An 18,994-nucleotide genomic window follows, 5' to 3' on the forward strand; every position below is an offset into this window, starting at 1 on the left:
TGCCTCTGATGTTAGAGTTGGTTTACTTAGTCAAAAAAATTGGTTAAGCGAGTAAACTTAACTTAGTCAATTTAAACTGAAGCGAGAGCGTAGGGAATTCTCTGATAAACCTTTTTTCCATTTGTAGTAAAACAAAGAAGTACGGTAATATTATTCTAACGAACTGTCTGAACAAGAATCACCACCATGATGTATCTCACCAATCGGTTGCAACTGCGCATGCTTATCCTGGTGATTCCCTTGATTCTCCGCGCTGTTCCAAACTATGCAGAAGTTAAAACAAATATCATTCTAAGGACCTGTACATAACATAGAATTTGATATCCCATTTAAAATTTAACTTAGTTTTGACATGGAATAAGAACTTAAGCGTTGTCAAAGAAACTGCCATTTAACAACTTATGATATTTCTAATCAGCTTCCGGAGGGAAAAACCTGACATCCAAAATTTACCTTCAGGGTAAAGAGAATTAAATCATTAAATAAACAAAGAAACGTATTGTCAACAGAATACTAATGCTAACATGTTATGAAAACAAAATATTTTTTTAAAAACCAATTTCAAGTTTGACATTGACAAGTCAAACAGAGTTTGAGGATTTTCAAAGAAGTGTGTAGCGAGACAGGAACAAAAAAAAGTTATAATATTTAAACATTAAACGTTTTAGTGTCCATACACAGCCAAAAAGATTTTACCACAACGACGCATCATTAGGATCATGTTTTTTCTTCGACAAACAGATCCAATTTTTGCTGAAAATGAATATAGCATCAGACTCGGCACGTTACTTAACCATGGAGGAACAAAAATTTTGCGAAGTATATTTCATAACAAAACGATTTATAACGGAAAATCTGAAGATCCTGATGTACTTTTTCAAGAAATGAAGAAACATAAAAATAGTTTAAAGAAAGAATTACGAATTGATCAAATGGAATTAGTCTTCCCGAAATCGCAAAAGACAATATCTGCGAAATTTGATATATCGATTTTAGTGATATTGATAGCAATATGTGTCGTTGTTCCACCACCCAGCAGCACTGGAAACTGGAAAGATAAGCCTGACAAAAACGATACAAGCATCGGAGCTTACGTTATCAGACTTCGATTTCTTCGGAATGAAGTTATACACTCAACAACAATTAACATTGATCAAAAATTTTCAGAGAAATGGAAAGAAATTATTGATGTGCTAAAAAACCTAGGGTTTGATGTCAAAACAGTGACCAATTTAAAATCCTCAAAGTTTTGTCAACTTGAGTTATATAAGCTATCCATGCTACACGCAAATGTGGACCTTCTGGAAGGCAAAGTCAATCAGTGGATAAAACAAGTGGATAAGACTTCTCGCAACATCGATAATCTTGATCAATCTCAAGTTCGGTTAGAAGGAGACATCCAGTTTGTTATAAGTTGCATCAGTAACTTATCAAATCACATCATAGGTTTGGAAAATAGTCAAACGTCCCAAGATCAAAACTTGGAGTGTGTTCGAAACACGCTTGAGAATGTTCTATCGCAAACACGACGCCATGATGAACTGTTTGAACAAGCAAACCATGTGATCGGAATGCTTTCTAGAAATATACATACATATATTGATGATGAGATAAAGGCTGCTTTTGATCGTACCACGATTCAATATAAACGTAAGTTGTTTTATGTTTGTTTGTTTTTGTTTTTTGATAGCTTTTTTGTTTTTTGTTTTTCAGTATATCTATTCACTGCTTGGTACGAAGTAAGACAGCCTAAAGGATGAATACTTTTGTAGTTTTTGTTGTTGATGTTCTTCTTTTCTTTTGGCGACCTCTCGTGGAAATAAGTTTTTTGCGGTCTTTTGGGTGGTCATGTTGTTGATATCGTTGTGGTCGTTGTTGCTGTTGTTTATATTATCGTTGTTATTGTTGTTTGTGTTGTTATTGTTGTTATTGTTGTTATTGTTGTTATTAGCTGTGGAACACACAGCTTCCAGTTTCAGCTGAAAGCTCGAACAAAATCCTGATCTTCTGGGATTTAAGTGAAGATATGCGTATCTCGGATGCGGTTAGTAAAATTGACGTTTAATCTGCCATTTTAAAAGCTGCGTGCTATGTTTGAAAAAGATCTCTTTTTGTCTTGTAAATGCTCCGTATGTTTTCTATACTATCACACCTATGTAAATCTTAGTAAAATGTTTTTTATTATTTTGGCTATCACAGACGTATATGGCAGACCATCTACCGTGGTCAGTGTCAGTTAGATGGCAATTTAATACATACAGACAGCTACCTAGTTCTATTTTGTGCTTTTCTCTCAAGTTTTCCATTTAGTTTGGTATAAGTCCATTTTGGGCTAGCCATTGTTACTTCTTGTGTTGTTTTTTACCAACCTAAAGGTAGCCACAAAGTAGTAGGGAAGCATATATAGCTTTTGTAATAATAATCCTGCAAATTTTAGCAATGATGCTTATTTCATACATCATAATTTATTGTGTTTGCTTCAACATAGCAATAGAATAAAATATTTTATCCTAGTGGTATAAACGAGCTTCGATGTTTATGTTTTGACAGAATTTCACGCTTGTGCATAAAATCTGAAAAATCAACAGATTATAAAATGGGCCAGACTATATAGAAGAAGAAAGTTAACATTCAGGGAGAACTGATAATTAGCATGTAACAGGACAGTTAGTCCACGCTTATACGACTATAATACGGTGGAGATCTTTTTCGCTTAAATTTCCACAATTTTCTTTAATATGTCGATATTGTAATGTATGACTTCTCCATGTTTTTCACGCCTGAGTAAATCTTTTCAATGCTTTTCCATAAAATCAGCGTTGTCGTTTCAAGAGCATTCATAAATTGAATCTGATAATTATATATACATATATGGCTAATTATACAGTAACAGTTGTCATATTTGTTGTGATGAAAGCAAAGTCTGAATTTAGACGGTTAATTAGCCGGTATATATGAGTTTAAAAATAAATATCTTTCACGCGCAGTCGTTTCTTGTTCTTTTCTTACTTTTTTATTGAAGCATAACATGCTATGGAACTAGGTAGATGACTATTGGGATATCTGTATCGAAGAAAAGTACAGAAATTTAAGCAAATCAGATCTCTACCGTATAGTTAGCTGCACAAGCAGCTCATTTTACTGCATGTATCGTATAATTATCCTGTAATGGCTAACTAAAGTTAAAGGCTAATTATCAGTTCACCCTGACAGGTCAAGTTATGGTTTTTTTCAGTGATGTATAATGTAAATTATAATCTGCATGCAAAAACTAGATTTTATTTTAAGATCAAATTAAGATGCCTTTACTGAAAATTAAAGTTTGCAATAGGCTGGTTGGTCTACGGCTTATCGCATGCTTATTTTGCCTGTCGATTTGTGCAAAAGATCTTGGGAATATATACAACACCACATCACAATGGAACTAGTCTGAAATTGCTCAAATTTGTAGAAATTTTCTGCAGACAATGTCTCAAAGGGTATTCTATTGAACTAGCCTTCAACCCATAAAACAACGGTTGACTATCCCAGATATCTTTAGATTTTGCTCAGTGACTAAACAGGAGGGTTCTACAATTTAGCCACCCTGTTTAATTTTTCCTCTGTAAAACAAGCACCAAGCATTAGTTCTGCTACCTAAATTGCAAAGTCAACCTTTTGTTGCCTTAATGAATTTCTTATCTTCAATGCTTTAAAGTGTTTTCTTGATGCTGTATATATTTTATTGACATAAACTAGCTCTTATGCAGGGATATTGTGTTATTAAAACATTATTTTACTGGTACAACTTTTAACTTTTATTAGAAACCTTATTTACTTAAAAAAAATGATGTAACTTTTCTATTTCATTCATTTCATTTCATCTTGCGTTTGTCAAAAGTAATAAAAACGATTTTTAATAATTAGTCTAGCATCACCTGTTGCAAATGCTGGCCAAGCCAGGCTTAAGTTTTTATTGGTTTGCAATACGTTGTAATTAGAAATAGGCTTTGTGTATCCTCAGTAACAAAAAAACCCAGCTCCGTCATAACATTGGTTCCACAGCTTCATAGGTGTACAGCTATCTTGTTGTTGTTTGTGTTATTATCGTTGTTCAAATTTAAAAACAGTCTGTTGCAAAGGCTTTTGCTTGCTTTTCTTTAATACCAGCCGAATTTTGTGTGTTGAAAATAGTTGTATACACCTATCTTATCGGATTCTCTGCAGCGTCGTAAATTTATTTTGAAATCCCCGCCGAACCTGAGGTCCGGTTTTTATGAATGGCCAATAAGCAAGAAAATTTTGCTGATTGGCTATTGTTTTCTGTTTTTTGTTTAAACCGAAGCCAGTTTTTGAAAGAGCATGACGCCTATATGGAATGCAACACGGTATAGTAAGCGCTTAGCCTAGTGTTCAACAGAGTGTATCCAATTTGTTTGCAAAGGATATTATGCCTGAACACATGTGCGACGCTGTTCAAATGTACTAAGAGGTTGGTACAGTGTTAATGACGGGTTGTTTTCTGTGTTTCTGTTTAACCGAAGTCGCAATAACGTTTTTTTGGAAAAGGATACCTATATGGACGTGCGACATTGTTTACCTGTACTAAGTGCTCAACCTGGAGTAAGATTCATTTTTAAAATTTCACTGGTAACATTCTCTTAAAAGTAAAAAAAGTTAGCCGACTGTTTTTTGCTAGACGGGGTAGCAAGGAGTTTATTGTGTGTTTATTTCATTTAAAGTGGAAAGTTACTTTAAGAATAATATCACTCGATTTACGACATACTATATACCTGTACTAAAGTTGCCGGGTACCCTTAGATTTTGTCTATCTGTTTGTGCGCGAGAAAAAAGTCATTTTATTGCATTTTGTGTTACGGAAACACAAAAAGCAATAAAAAAGACAGGAAAACCCGAGGATTCATCCACGGGCTATCCACGCGGATTTTTTTCACAGGTGAACGACTATTCTGTATGAAATACTCACATATGTTTGTCTGTCTGTAAGCCAGAATGGCAGCTGCAAGTAAAGTGGGTTATTGTACGACGCCAGGTACCAGCTTAATATACTATAAACCTGTTACTCAGTGTCGCAAAAATTATATATTATAATAAACGTATTTTATGACGTCAAAAATTTGGCGCCCCCCCCCCCCCCCCCCCTTGCAATTTTTAAGACTTTTTGAAATAGGAGGGAAAAAATTGGTAATTTTGAAATGGCCCAAGCTTATATGGAAGGTTTTTAAATCACAAAAATATCAAATATTTTTGCCGTTCTAAATTTAGGTCAGACGAAATTTTGGCAACAAATGTTGGTCGGGGGTTGTTCCTGACTTCTCATTTTGTTAATGTGATTATTTATTTTTTTACAGCTTTGGAAGAAAGGTTAAAGCAAGCGTCGCTTTGTTTGAAACAAAAAGTTAGATCAAAACATGAACGACAATGTTTGAGAAATCCATTTGGACCAACGAGCGTAAAAAAACCTTTTTTTGTTGATCTGGTAACTGTTAAGGACGATGGACTTAATTTGTTTTGTAATGGTCAACAACATCATAAGGATGTCCACTCTGCACGAACAGAAACGGTTGGTATTGAACAGATATTCTACAATGATCAGAAGTACGCCATCTTACGTGGAGCGGCTGGTGTTGGTAAAAGTTATTTTATTCAAAATGCTGTTTATCTATGGTCAAAAGGTGAACTTTGGAATCAATTTAAATTTGTGTTGCATTTTCAATGCAGAGAAATGAACTGTTATAACAATATTAGTAGTTTTGAAACTCTTCTACAAAAATCTTACCCGGAATTATTAAACATAATCACATTTGTGGAGTTCTTAAAAGTATCTGACACTTTCCTGATATGTATTGATGGTATGGACGAATTTATTGGTATCTCAGATTTCTCTCAACTAGCCGCAGGAAAAAGCTGCCACACCTTCCCGATAACACAATGCATATATAGCACCCTTTCCTTTATGGACAATACTTTGTCCCAGTCTCATATTTTGTTATCTGGTCGACCTAATGTTTGTATCGTTCTCCAGCGTTTATTTGACAAGTTTGGTATAAATACAATAGATATTTTAGGATTCAGTGATGCCAACGTTTGTAGATATGTAAGTAGCTACTTTGCAAGTAGTAAAGCACGTGCGGAGGAGTTGAAACGTGTTCTTGTGGAGAACACAAACATAAATTTAATGACTCGAATTCCTGTTTACTTGTGGGTGATTTGTTCATTGTATGATCAAGCGAATACCATCATTCAAACGCCAGAAACAATAACAGAACTGTATATCTTAGAGTTGCTGCTTTTCATGAAAAAGCACTATCATGGAGAGAGTAATATGACGGAGATAAAATGGGCACAAATTATTGAGAATGATGAAATTATTCAAGCAGTTTTAGAGCTGGCAAAAATTTCATATCAAATGATGTCGAAAAATATTAAGTTCTTTGAGGAAGAAGAAATCTCCACACTGGTCAAGGCTTCTGGTTAGTTTCTTTGTTCGTTCGTTCGTTTTTCATTTATAGTTCGTGTGTAGTTCGTTAATAGTTCGTGTGTAGTTCGTTTATAGCTCGTGTGTAGTTTGTTTGTTTTAAATTCTTTGTTTTGTTAATATTTCAGGCATGGTCACAGAGATTGATACTACCCTTGGAAAGAAGTATCAATTTTTTCACGCAAGTATGCAAGAGTTTCTAGCTGCCATCTACGCTGTATGCCGCAATTTTAAATTAGAAGATCTTTATAACATACCGTTATGGCCGGTGTCTGATAAAGTCTTTCGTGGAGTTCTTCCCATTGCTTTCGGTCTGACAGACGCGGAAAGTAAGGCTAACGATAGCGAATCTATAGCTGGTATTTTTATGAAGAATTTAAGGAAAAAACTACCTGGCCAGAGCGGGTTGGATATCAATAAATTTCTGCGAAGGGTTCTAAAAACGGCTGGCAGTGAATGTTGGGCAAGAGATTGTGATGAATTTGAGTTATTTCTAAACTGTTATTTCGAGTATCAACAAAAGCTACGTGATGACGACTGGTGTAAAAATATCTTAAGACAAGGAGGATTTCAGTTACAATTAAAAATAAAATTACCTCGTCAGTTAAAACAGGCTTTGTACTTTTTACAAAATGACCGAAAGTATGTAAGCAACATAAAACTAACTTTGTTTTCGACAAATCATACTTTCTGTGATGACATGAAAAAGAAGTTAGCAGCGTACTTGCTTGATGTGAAACGATTGGAAACAGATGACGTAACACTGGCAAATTTCGCGCCGCCTGAAGTTAAAATGGCGCAAACAAATCGTAAATATAAGTTAGAACTTATTGATTTGTTTTTAACGAGAAAATCTTCTTTATTCAATTCAAGATGGCTGATTGTTCCAGCTAAATTAATCATTCGAAGTGGAGTTGCAGTCGAGCTTCTTTTAGACACCATCAAGGAATGGAACATGAAAGGAGCGCATCTTAATTCCGTTGAAATTTATTTGTTAGTAGCACAAAACGACACTATTGGTCATATTTTAGCGCTACTGGAAATGTTTCACTATGTGCCTAACATTGGGATAACTATGTCCCAGCTATCTGAAGCAAGTCTATTACAAGGTTTTTACAATTGTGGCAACTTTGTTCGTAGGCTTGACGTGTGCTTCAAAGCGCCGTCGAAGTTAACAAATCTGAGGCTGAATTTTAAATCGGAGCAACATAAATATAGTTTATGGGATGGAAGAGTGTGGTGTAACGAGATAAATAAATATAGTTTATGGGATGGAAGAGTGTGGTGTAACGAGGTAAATAAAGATTGTGTTTTCTTTGTTTGTCATGTTTGTTCGCTCGCTTTATCCTTAAAAGTTCAGTTAAATGCAAGCAGGAAGGGAAGCGCAATTCAAAGCATAAACAATCTATTTTAGTAATAAGGTGGGGCGAACTGCGACAGCTGAATAAAATTTATGATGACAGGTTGATTTTAGAAACCAGCCTGACTGACTTGGGCTGCTCCATAAAAGGGTCCTTACTATTATTCAAGTTTAAAAAGTCCTGAACAATGACTGAGAATGTTTTGATAATAAAAATATAAGAGTAACAAAAATCGAATGTTTTTCAAATAAATAGTCGGTAATAAAAAAGTCGGCAAAAATTTTAGTCGGCAAAAAAATGTTAGCCGGCAAAAATTTTAGTCGGCAACAAAATATTAGTCACCTAACCAAAATATTAGTCACCTAACCAAAATATTAGTCACTTAACCAAAATTTAGTCACTTTTTTTACCGATAAGGTAACGACGAATTTTACTGCATAAAAAAATTAAATAAAATCAGTTTCTCTACCATAAAGAAAAGTTTTTATTTACCCTGTTAAAAATTCGTAACGGTCCATTCATAAAGCACGTCAGCACAATTTTGCTGATTTTTTAGCATTCCCCTCCTTGCCCATACCTGCACGCTTTTTTTCTTATAAATCCCCTCCCCATGTGCGTGCGGGCACAAATTGTAATACTTTCTTCAATTTCTAAATCTTAGCATATCTTCTCAGTAAAAGCAGAAAAATTCTCTAGACACAAACAACTACTAAGAAATCTCTCTTCAAATGGCTTTTTATGTAAATGGAAAACGACTTTTAAATTCTCTCTTCTCTAAACTAAATCAACAAGTAATACAAAAAAGGTTCTCTGTGATGGATTTCGGCTTCCGGCATAACACCCTGCCCCTAAGTAAAATAAGCGCGTATTTGTATAATACTCAATTAGGCACTCTTTCCGTCCTTGTGAAAACGGGCGCTTAATAGATTATCGGCGTTTGTTACAATATGGTTGCCTAAGTTTTAAAATACCCTCTTATGAGAACAGGGAGCAAAAATAGGGTTTTTGGAATTAAAGATTAACTTTATTTTCACGAAAAGTAGATAATAACTTACTGAGAGAGAATTTTCACTAAATTTACAAAGTTCATGCGTCCCCTATTAGTTTTTTTATCTTCCCAATAGAAGGTTTTCTCATTAAGAGATGTTTTATGTTTCGTTGGCTTTTTAGACGACTGCTTCTAGCATTATGTTCGTACGAATAATTTCATTTTACGTTCAAATTTAACATTTATATTTTCTTTTTAAGTAAACATTTGAGTAAACATTTGCTTTCCACAAAGCCGTTATTTATTTTCTAGTACGATAATCCTCTTCGAGGAGATAGCATCAACTCTAGTATGAATGATATTGATGTTATCACAAGTGACGATGATCCGCATCCGCTCCCCTCTAATCCGCGAGAACTAATATCAGCTCGGTGTTGTGTTGTGTTTGGTTTAATTGGTCTTTTGTTAGCTTTGATTGGTTTAGTGGTCTGGCTATATGCATTGGATGGTAAGTGTGTTTTGATACTGTGATTCACCAGGTTGACTAAAATACTAAATTTGTAATTTTTATATTAGGTCGATCTAAGTTTTAATACTACTTTGGCAAAACTCAATAATGCGAAGGTTGTAAACGTCGGAGTAATCGATTACCAAGGAAAACGCCGCACCAATTCAGGGTTTTGGATTTGTGAAACAAGAGGTTTAAGTCATCGTAGAAGTTTATCTCTGACAGTAAAATGGTGTTGTGTGACCATGCGCAGAAATTAACACACACAAAATTTAATACAAATAAAGTAGTAATCCCTAGTCTATTGGCGTTTATCTTTAAATATTTTTAAACAAGAACTTTATGTATGCACATGCCGTAAATGATTGAATAATCGACCTGGGCACTTATTTAAATTTCTTGTTTTCTCAAGGGGCGGTTATTTGAGTAGGGGTGCCATGAAAAATATGTAACTAAATATGATGGAGGTTCCTGTACTGTCAGACTTTTTGAGCCAGCCATGTAACATAAACAAAGACTTGTAAATACTTGTTGTTTTCTATTTCATAAACTAATAAAAATTTGAAATAAGCCCTCTTTTGTTCAATTTTATACTCAAAGGGGCTTTTTTTAATTTCCGTTCTCTGGGGAGCGATTGTTTGAATTGGGCGCTTATTCGATAATAATAATAATAATAATAATAATAATAATAATAATAATAAATATTTAAAGTGGCTAGCCCAGAAAATCACAAAAACCTATAGTTAGTGGATTGTTTCCACTGGGGGCCACTAGAACAAAAAAGAAACAAAAAATGATAAACCTTAGACTGCCTCAGCTCAATCAAACATAGTAACATTTATAATCTGTGAAAATTGAAAAGAAAAAGAATAAAAAACAAAAATTAAAAAGTTAAAAAGTGATCTCCATTAGAATTTGCCAAATACATTCGAGATGGAAGTCTTAAACGAAAGCAGACTTCCATCACAGGTCACTTGGTCTGGAAGATTATTCCACACTTTTGCAGCTCTAAATGGGAAGGCTTTTTTGCCAAATTCCGTGTTGACCAAGGGAAGTGTGAACCTGTTTTTTGAAGCTCCTCTTGTTTGATGATTATGACAGTTTTTTGTCAAAAGGAATTTTGAGCGCATGTAACCAGGAGCAATGTGATTCATGGCTTTGAAAACTAATATGGCATCGTTTTTGATGAGTAAATTATTCATTGAATATTCCCTCTCTTTCCCAAGAAAGGTACGGACACATTTTAATCGTTTTTCTAGTTTTCCCAATCTACCTTGGGTGGCACAAGCCCATGCCGAGGAGCAGTAGTGGAAATATGGCATGACAAGTGCATTAATTAAAAGGTTTTTTGTGTGAGGTGTTAAACAGGATGCAATGGTTCTAATTTTAGAATATTTAATTAGTATTTTTCTATTTATGTCATTAATGTGCTTTTCCCATTGCATTTTTTGATCAAATGTTACCCCAAGATATTTAACTTTTTCGCTCCTCTTCAAAGGAATACCCATATAGTTGATAGTTTTGTTCTCAACTTTTTTTAACTGGCTGTGGTTGCCGAAAAAGATTGTTTCAGTTTTGTCCGTATTAATAGTCATTTTGTTATTATTCAGCCAGAGGTCGACTTGCGAAAGTTCTAACTCGACCTGGGAGACAAGGGTATCCAAGTTTTTATGAGACGAAATAATTATTGTATCATCTGCATATAGATGGTGGTAGTTTGAATTGATGACAGATTTTAAGTCATCAATATACAAAAGAAAGAGCAGGGGCCCCAACACAGATCCCTGCGGCACCCCAAAAGCGTCTTCATGAAGCAGATCTGATCCTGTGTCGTTTACAAGAGTCAGCTGCATTCGGCCCGTTAAGTAGGACTCGAACCAGTCAAAGGCAGCATCTCTGATGCCAAAACACCATAGTTTTTTTAACAAAATTTTATGATCAACAGTGTCAAAAGCTTTTTTAAGGTCAATGAGCACAGCACAAACAAAGTTATGTTGGTCGAGCTCAGTAAGAATAAAATCAGAGACATCGACTACTGCAGTTTCTGTGGAAAAGAGTTTTCGATTATTTATAATATTTTCCAACTTTTCTATTGTAAATTGTAAGTTTAGTAAGGATATGTAAATATACGACTACGTTAATGTCAGAATTTTTCGTGAATCAATTCGCGAATTTATCGATATGTGATATAAGACGAGGTAATACACGTTCTGAAGGCTTCTTTTTTACGACAATAGAAAAGTGTTTTACATGAGTAACGGGAAATTGTAACTAAACTACAGGTTTTTGAAAGGCCAAGCTAAATCAAGGCTAAACTCAAACTCGTCCCCAGCGCCTTTTGTCTCTTTTTTTTTACTGAACGGCGAGACGAAAAGACACTGGAATCGTAGGCTGAGAATGGCCAATATATGGCCAAATTATGCGAAAAGATAATATAATGTATGCGTGACGTTCTGTACCGTCATATTATAAAGATGGTGCATTTAAGCAGGCTTCTTGTGTTCAGTCAGTTTAAGTAAAGTTAAAGCTTATCTCCCATCCTTAAAAAAAGTAATGGGAAATCAACTCAAAATATTGTACTAATTAAGAAAAAATTTTGATTTGTTCGCAAGGTATTCGTCGTTAAAGTTTTAAAATATTAGCTGGAAAAGAAGCTTTGTGCCAGTCGCCATCTTTTGTTCCGAAATAAATGCCTTCGCGAGAGGGCTTGTGACGTCAATTCCCGGATGATAATTTCGCTGACTCTGCCGTGGCCCAGCTTTTTATATATATATATGTTTTTCAACATTTGTAACAGGTATATACTGAAGAAAAGTAAGCACTTGTTTCTTACTTCCCTTTTTAAAATTGAGTTCCCATGAAAAAGTTGTGGGCTTTCTTAGTTTTGAAGTTTCGGCCAGTAAAAAGTCTACAACACCTGACAGTGAATCAGATTCTAGCTGGGAAAGTTGTTATGAGGATGAGAATGAAAATGGAAGTAATAGCTTAGTAGTGAACCCTGGCTTTTTTAGCGATTCCAAAAGACGTCAAAATGGGTTTAATCCGAAAAAAAAATTATCACAAAATGGCGGCTTTCGAGAAGGAAGCATGGTGTAAACACAAGAAAATGTGGCTTTATATTAGCTTTATTATTTAAAATTTTACGTAATAATTGTTAAATTACAAATTCTCAACATAGTATAAACAGAATAAGATGAACTTTTTTTGAAGCGGGATGTAAGCTTTAAGCGAAAATGAATATGACACGCGTTTTTGAAGTTTTAAATAAAATCCAGGTTGCACTTGGTAGAAATTCATTTCTTGATTTAAACTTTAAGCCAAAGCAAGCAAAATGCTTAGAAGAAATTTTAAATGGAAGAGACGTTTTAGCTGTACTTGATATGGGAAACGGTGAAATGGGTGAAATTCAACCTAATAACAATGATGTTAGATGCGAACATATGGGAACGTAAAACTCTAATATCCCAATTATCCCCTGTGCCTCTCAGCTTCTTTCCATTCTTAACTGCTTCAACTGCTTTATCACAAAAATGTCCACCGATCAAATCCAGTAAATATGGTTTACGAGGTGAAGATAATGTAACCCTAAATTATTCAATCTCTCCAAAAGCTAAATAAAAAAAGACACAAACATTAGAAAGTGAATTCTAGTTAATTTATTTCTGTATAGAAGATGTGAAAATTCCTACTAAAGCAAAATATACATATATACTGTAATTTGTCAAAATAAACATTCATGGAACATACATATTGATATTTACTTCCGCCACCTTCAATCATCAACACCATGTTTATTCTTTGTACATATGACAACTTGAGTAGTAGCATGGAATGAATTTAAGTAGGTATGACACCTTTACCCCGTCAAACCCCCGCCTCCACCCCCTCCACCCCCTGGCTGCTCAAGCATGTCTCAGAAGCTTTCAAGACCCTGGAAATGTGCTCGAAGGCTGTTGGACGGAAACCCTCGCTGCTCGAGCATGTCCCAGAGCATTTCAGATCCCAGGACGTGTCCCCCTGGGGATCCTCGTGGGAGTTAGTATAAGGTATGGAGATCACCGACTATCTTACAACCCGGGGTTGTAAGATAAATGGAACAATGCGATGAGTGTGAACGAGTACTTGACGAATACGACAGATGTCGCTGTGGACGGAGGTTCTTAATAAGGGGTAAGCTGCTCTGATGGTACTGCTGGCAGGAGTACATCACGTATAATGGTGGTAGTTGTCATTGCGCAACTACATAGAAGGCGCTGATTGAGGTTTTGTCTTCATAATAAAATTTTATTGAATTTCGGAGATAAAACTGTTAAGTCTGAAGGCTTTTCCACCAATTCGAAACCACTAAAAATCGAAGAAGTCCAAGTCGAAAACCTTGTACTGAGCGACTCTATCTCAGCAAACAAAGGCAAGGATGAGCGCTTCGGGATTGGCTATCAGGATCAAGACGGCAACCTAGCACCGTTATTGATACTGACCCCTGAAAAGATACGCTCCAAGGGTGTCTCTCAATACAGTGAGGGTTCCGCGATAACTATGTCATTCGACCTGGCCAGCTATCCCGGGTGGTTGGAGAAATACGAAGATATACTGACCAAGGTGGAGTCCTTGGAGGGGGGTTGCTTCACCAATGCCAGCGTGAAAAAAGGGCGGTACCTCAGCACCAAGTTCAAGATGTGGGATGGTAAAGTGAGAACCAACTTCCATAAGAAGAAGATACCACAAAAAAGCTGCGAGTGTAAGACCATCGTGAAACTAGCGAGTATTTATAGGCAAGGGCGCAACTACTACGCACAGACCTACTTGGAAGAGTGTAAATATAAAGAGGTTGAGGGATACGGCACTTGCTACTTTAGTGACTCTGATGATGATGAAGAGGGTTACACCATATTGTAAGTGGCTTATCAAGGTTCTATGTTGTACTTCAACATAGAAACAAACATGAACGTTCCCGCATTGAAAAAGGAAGCGAAAGCACTACGTGTTCTTCGCTACTCAACTATGAATAGAGGCCCTCTTCTTGAGGCGATCCGCAAGGCCAAGTACAAGGACGTCTCGACACAAAGCGGCGGTCCCTATTGCGAACCATGTACCAGGATTAGCTGGCAGAAAAATATCGAAGAATACTCGAGACAGCTCGCTGAAAGACAGCGACGTGTCGTACATGACTGTGGTCTTATCGTCGACTATGATACTAAAGAAGTGCTCGAGATCGAGTAAGTGATCTAGTATGTTGTTCAACACACTAGATCTATGAGTAACCTGGTGGTTCCTCTAAGTAGCGCTGACATACTGCGTAGATTGAAGTTTTTTGAGCAGTTCATCCTTCGCCTCCTCACGCCCTTTCGCGACAAGCTGCTATCTCTCCCGTTCATTGATAGAATCCACGAATTTGCGTGTTCGTTGTCGGGCTTGCTCTTTCAACACCAGGTATTTTTGCTTCTCCTGCATGATTAGGCTGAACTCGTAGTCGCTAATGACTCTATTCTCCACAGCTCTGCTAATAAGGTCAACGATAGAGTTGAGCTAGGTCTCTGCCAGTAATCTGATGCTCTCATGCCTTTTTGCTCTTAGCACCTAGCCTTTTCCCGGCGTTCCGCAGACCCGCTTGTCCCAGAGCCACAGCAATGGTTATACCACCCATGGCTATGCACAGAAGAGCTCCCAGACCAGAAGCCAATGCCCCTATTCCAACACCAGATGTGATGACGTTGATACTCAATAACCCGTGGTCGCAGACCCTCACCCAGGTCCCATGCATCTTGAACTTATTAGCGAGCTTGTCCCGCTCTTTAATCTCGGCTCACAAGTATTGTTCCACTTCTTCTATTTTGCCGAGTCTGTAGACTTGTGAAGTATCCTCCGGGTCCTCCGGAGGTGCAGAAGGTAAAGGCGGGTAAAGCTTAGTAATGTCGGTCATATTTATTCTATAAGCAAGTGCATCGTTATTCCCACGAAAGGGTTCTTTTCGTCTTGAGACTCGTTCATGAGCATGAACTCTAACCTGTCTGTTGAACCTTTAAGGGGGAGTTATACAGGAGTGTCGAAACTCCGTGTTACCATATCCCCCCAAGCGTTTAGCTCTTTGATAGGAAGCAGGGCTAGTATATTGGATTTTTCACCATTTAAAAGAGAATAATCCGGATCCATCTGGGAGCATACGAGTCTCGTTGGTGAACGTCAGTCTTGTAGATGCTGTCGTAATCACCCGCGGTAAATATTACAATATTATCAAAGGCCCGTCCCATAATGTCCTGCAGTGGTTGATCGATTATCACACTGTACCCCTTCTTAACCCTAAGCCTACAGACTCTTTTCCTGAGTACGAAGAGCTTGATCCTCCCTCCCACTTGACTGTTGACTATGACCGCGAGATCCTCGATTCTATACGAACCCAGCGCAATCGAGATGAGGACTTCCAAATCCCCGACTTCCGTCGACTTAGACCCCCAGTATGGATGTTGATCTCGCTCTTAGTGAAGAGGTTCACCCACCTAGGGCGGATACTGATCGATTTTAGAGCGATCATCGTGTTCTCCCCTAGATGAAGGTCGAATATTGTAGATTTCCCGACATCTGTAATATGCAGTTGCTTCATGTTTCTTTAAGAAAAGATGAGCATATGGGAGATATCTCGAAAGACTCAAGGGAGATGATCTCTCAACGCAAGACATCGTTATTGACGCGAAGGGATCCTCGTTCACGGTAAAATTTCCTAACATCTTCGTCGACTACAAACTCCACTCCGGTGCGGTGTTGAATACCTGACAAAGCCACCCTTTCAGTATTTGGTCCACTCAGCTCAATTTTGCTACCTACTGCGCAACATCCGCTTGTGGTATTTCCATGCAGCATCTGACCGCCTCTTTGCCTCTAGTTCGTGCCTTCTACCTCTTTCACGTCTACTTCCAGATACGCAAAATTCTAGCGGAGCTCGACATTTCTCTACCGGGTTCCGATAGGTTCCGCCGTCTCAACAACCCTTTCAACATGCAAAAATTTCTGCAATTAGCACGTGCATTCGGGGTAAGTACCACCGAGAGCGAGTGGAGGAATGAAACCCTCTTCAGTAGCTGGCAAGCTATCCGCAAAGACTACCCCGGCAGCGGCTCGAGCTATTTCGATGAAGATTCATGGAGTCGATGGATTCTCGAAACCTCTCAAGGTCTCACGCGTATAGGTATAGAGAAACTTTCCCAAAGCGTAAGATTTTACGCTTACCTGATACTTCAGAGCCAATCTAACGCGAGGTCCAACATCATAGGCAATCAAGGTAGTTCGATCGATGCGCAACGTCTCCACTTGACGACTTTTGAGGATCTGATCCTTCGGCCTAGTGACACGGGTGAGGAAATAAGGCGATTCCAAAATGTGCTCAAGTATGCAAGATCTAAAGTCGATTTTAGTATAGCTCACGGTGTCTACATGATCCCGAGTGATATGAGCCTTCATATAGGGAATGTTGTGAATTTCACGAACAAGATACTCATCAGCAAGGAGTACTTATCAATTGGTGTTAACCCGCAGATTAACGCTGCCAGACCACAGAGTTCCAAACATCAATTACCAAGTCATAAAATAGGTGGTTTTGGTAAGACCACCCAGATCAGGTCTGTGGATGTCCACGATGATACCAAGGCCGCGCTGGTTACGGTAGAGGTAGGACTGATCCTCGCGTATGTTTGGCTGAAGTAAGTTTAATCTGTTGATCAACAAATTAAACTCTTATCGATTCCTGCCACTCCTCCTGTTACCCACATACGCAACAACAATACCCACAGCAGCAGCCATGGCCATGTACAAATGCTTTGCCGCGAATTCAACAGCTCTCGCAGCCACCCTGAAAAAGAACGAGACCACGCTGCCAATGAAACCCGGTAACGCAGCACCTGCTTTGCCTGCTAGGTACTTCAAAAATCTCCCGAGTTTTTCAAGCTGTTTCCGTACAAAACTTTTCCCACCTGTATTCCTCCGGCAGCACCTCCACCTCCAGTGACGGCGAGCACGATGGTAGAGGCCAGCAAGCCAACAGCGGAAATAACGCTGGCGATAGTCAGGTCCTGCTCCCGGAAAAGGGTTTTAAGCTTTTTAAGCAAGGTTTTATCGTCTCCAGCAATCTTCATCAACTCGGACTTAATAGACGTCAGTTGCTTAAAAACCTCAGAGGGAAGTAGACCGTGCCTACCCAGTTCATCCTTCTTATCTTCCTTCAATTTTTTCAATTCCTTCTTAAGATCATCAATATCCTGAAGCCTTCGCACCCCGGCCTTCTGCTTCTTAAGTTCTTTCAACCTACCTTCTTTCGTATTTATCTCGCTATCATATTGTACATGTTTATCCTTCGCCTTCTTAATATTCTTCCGCAAGTTTTCAATTTCGAACTTTAAATTTCTCATATCAGGGACCTCGATCTCATCGTCGATGCCCGCGAACGAAGTATCTATATAACCCTTTACGTCACGAGCAAAATTTTGAATGCTATCAATTGTTTGCATTTTAGTCGTCTCGCCCGAAGCCTTCACCTCATCCTTATTCAATATAATAACATCAGCCTCTACCACGAGGTTCTGGCCCTGTGTAGAGACATATTCGGTAAAGCCCATATCTTGAATATCTTGAGCGGTAAGGTCCTTTTTTAGTGTACTTAATGGCAGGAACCCATACCCTTTTTCCCCTTCGTAAGTCTTATATCTTTGAAAAAAATGTGTTTCCCTTCAAGCTTGAAGTTACCATTGATTACATTTATATCTATCCGGGTTTTATCCAGGGATCCCATGCTCCACTCAAATGCGAATAAAAAGCATCTATCTCTTCTTCTAATACAGATTTCATCATTCCATCACGTGAATCTCCTTGCTGCTCTTCCTCCTGCTGAGCCTCGGTGCCTGACCCCTGCTCAGCCTCGGGGGCGTTAGAATATCACTAGGGACGTTAACGGGTCCTAGATCATCCATCTGAATGTTCTCCTCTGGCGTAAAGTCTTCGTTATTGTATCCTGGATTATCAGACATTTATTCAACCCTCATAACTCTACTAATAAACATGTACGGAACCAAGCTTAATCCTCACAAGGAATTAAAGACAATGCTTTTCCCAGGCTCTCTCAAACTCCTCTTTTACCTGGAGCTTACTGGCACCAACACCAAGCGCACCATCGTCAGTAACATAGGCAAGGCCCTGGTGCAGAATCTTCGCATAAACCTGAACGGCCACGAAGTGCAAAACATCAGTGATTTCAATATACTCGCAGTATATAGGGACTTGTGGCTGCCCAAGCTTCACCGAGAGAACAATCTAAATCTTGAGGGCATCAACCCTAATGACGGCACCATCAGGGCTCTCCAAGTCAAAGCTAACGACCATGTAGGCAATGATGAAGAAAAAGCGATCGTGGCGATGTAGGGCAACACTTTTGCTATCCCTCTCGGTAAATTTTTTGAACTCACTAGACACTTGCTATTCTATCAAGCAGGGCTATATGACAGGTTACAGTTTGTCATACATTTTGCACCCTATGACCAAGTCATCAAAGATGCTGGTACGGCTGCTTCAGGTTCTACCGCAGCTAAACCAGCTGATGCTGCTTACAAGATCTCCAACATTTGCTTGGAATTTGATAAAGTGACAAACGAGGGGCTTGGCAGTGCTATGATGTCACG

At 38.0% G+C, this 18,994-nt stretch overlaps 1 protein-coding gene across 2 annotated transcripts; it reads left to right on the forward strand.

Moving 5' to 3' along the window:
• Nucleotides 1–128: 128 nt before the first annotated feature.
• LOC130623977 (uncharacterized) lies at nucleotides 129–9,724 on the forward strand. Of its 2 annotated transcripts, XM_057439529.1 has the most exons (5): nucleotides 129–1,650; nucleotides 5,352–6,473; nucleotides 6,607–7,772; nucleotides 9,140–9,335; nucleotides 9,404–9,724. In XM_057439529.1, exons 1-5 carry the CDS (start codon nucleotides 720–722, stop codon nucleotides 9,418–9,420), a joined length of 3,432 nt encoding a protein of 1,143 aa, XP_057295512.1. In that variant the 5' UTR covers nucleotides 129–719; the 3' UTR covers nucleotides 9,421–9,724. The 2 variants fall into 2 exon arrangements, with proteins under 2 accessions (XP_057295512.1, XP_057295511.1); XM_057439528.1 differs by having other exon boundaries at nucleotides 9,140–9,724.
• The last annotated feature ends 9,270 nt before the right edge of the window (nucleotides 9,725–18,994 follow it).

Source organism: Hydractinia symbiolongicarpus, chromosome 13, assembly GCF_029227915.1.
Source record: "Hydractinia symbiolongicarpus strain clone_291-10 chromosome 13, HSymV2.1, whole genome shotgun sequence".
Taxonomy (NCBI): Eukaryota; Metazoa; Cnidaria; class Hydrozoa; order Anthoathecata; family Hydractiniidae; genus Hydractinia; species Hydractinia symbiolongicarpus.

Bases quoted from the DNA above. Each gene is read 5' to 3' on its own strand.
- LOC130623977 (XM_057439528.1), top strand. From the start codon at position 720: ATGTTTTTTCTTCGACAAACAGATCCAATTTTTGCTGAAAATGAATAT. The intron at 1,651-5,351 runs GTAAGTTGTTTT...ATTTTTTTACAG, and splicing joins TACCACGATTCAATATAAAC to CTTTGGAAGAAAGGTTAAAG. The intron at 6,474-6,606 runs GTTAGTTTCTTT...TTAATATTTCAG, and splicing joins CACACTGGTCAAGGCTTCTG to GCATGGTCACAGAGATTGAT.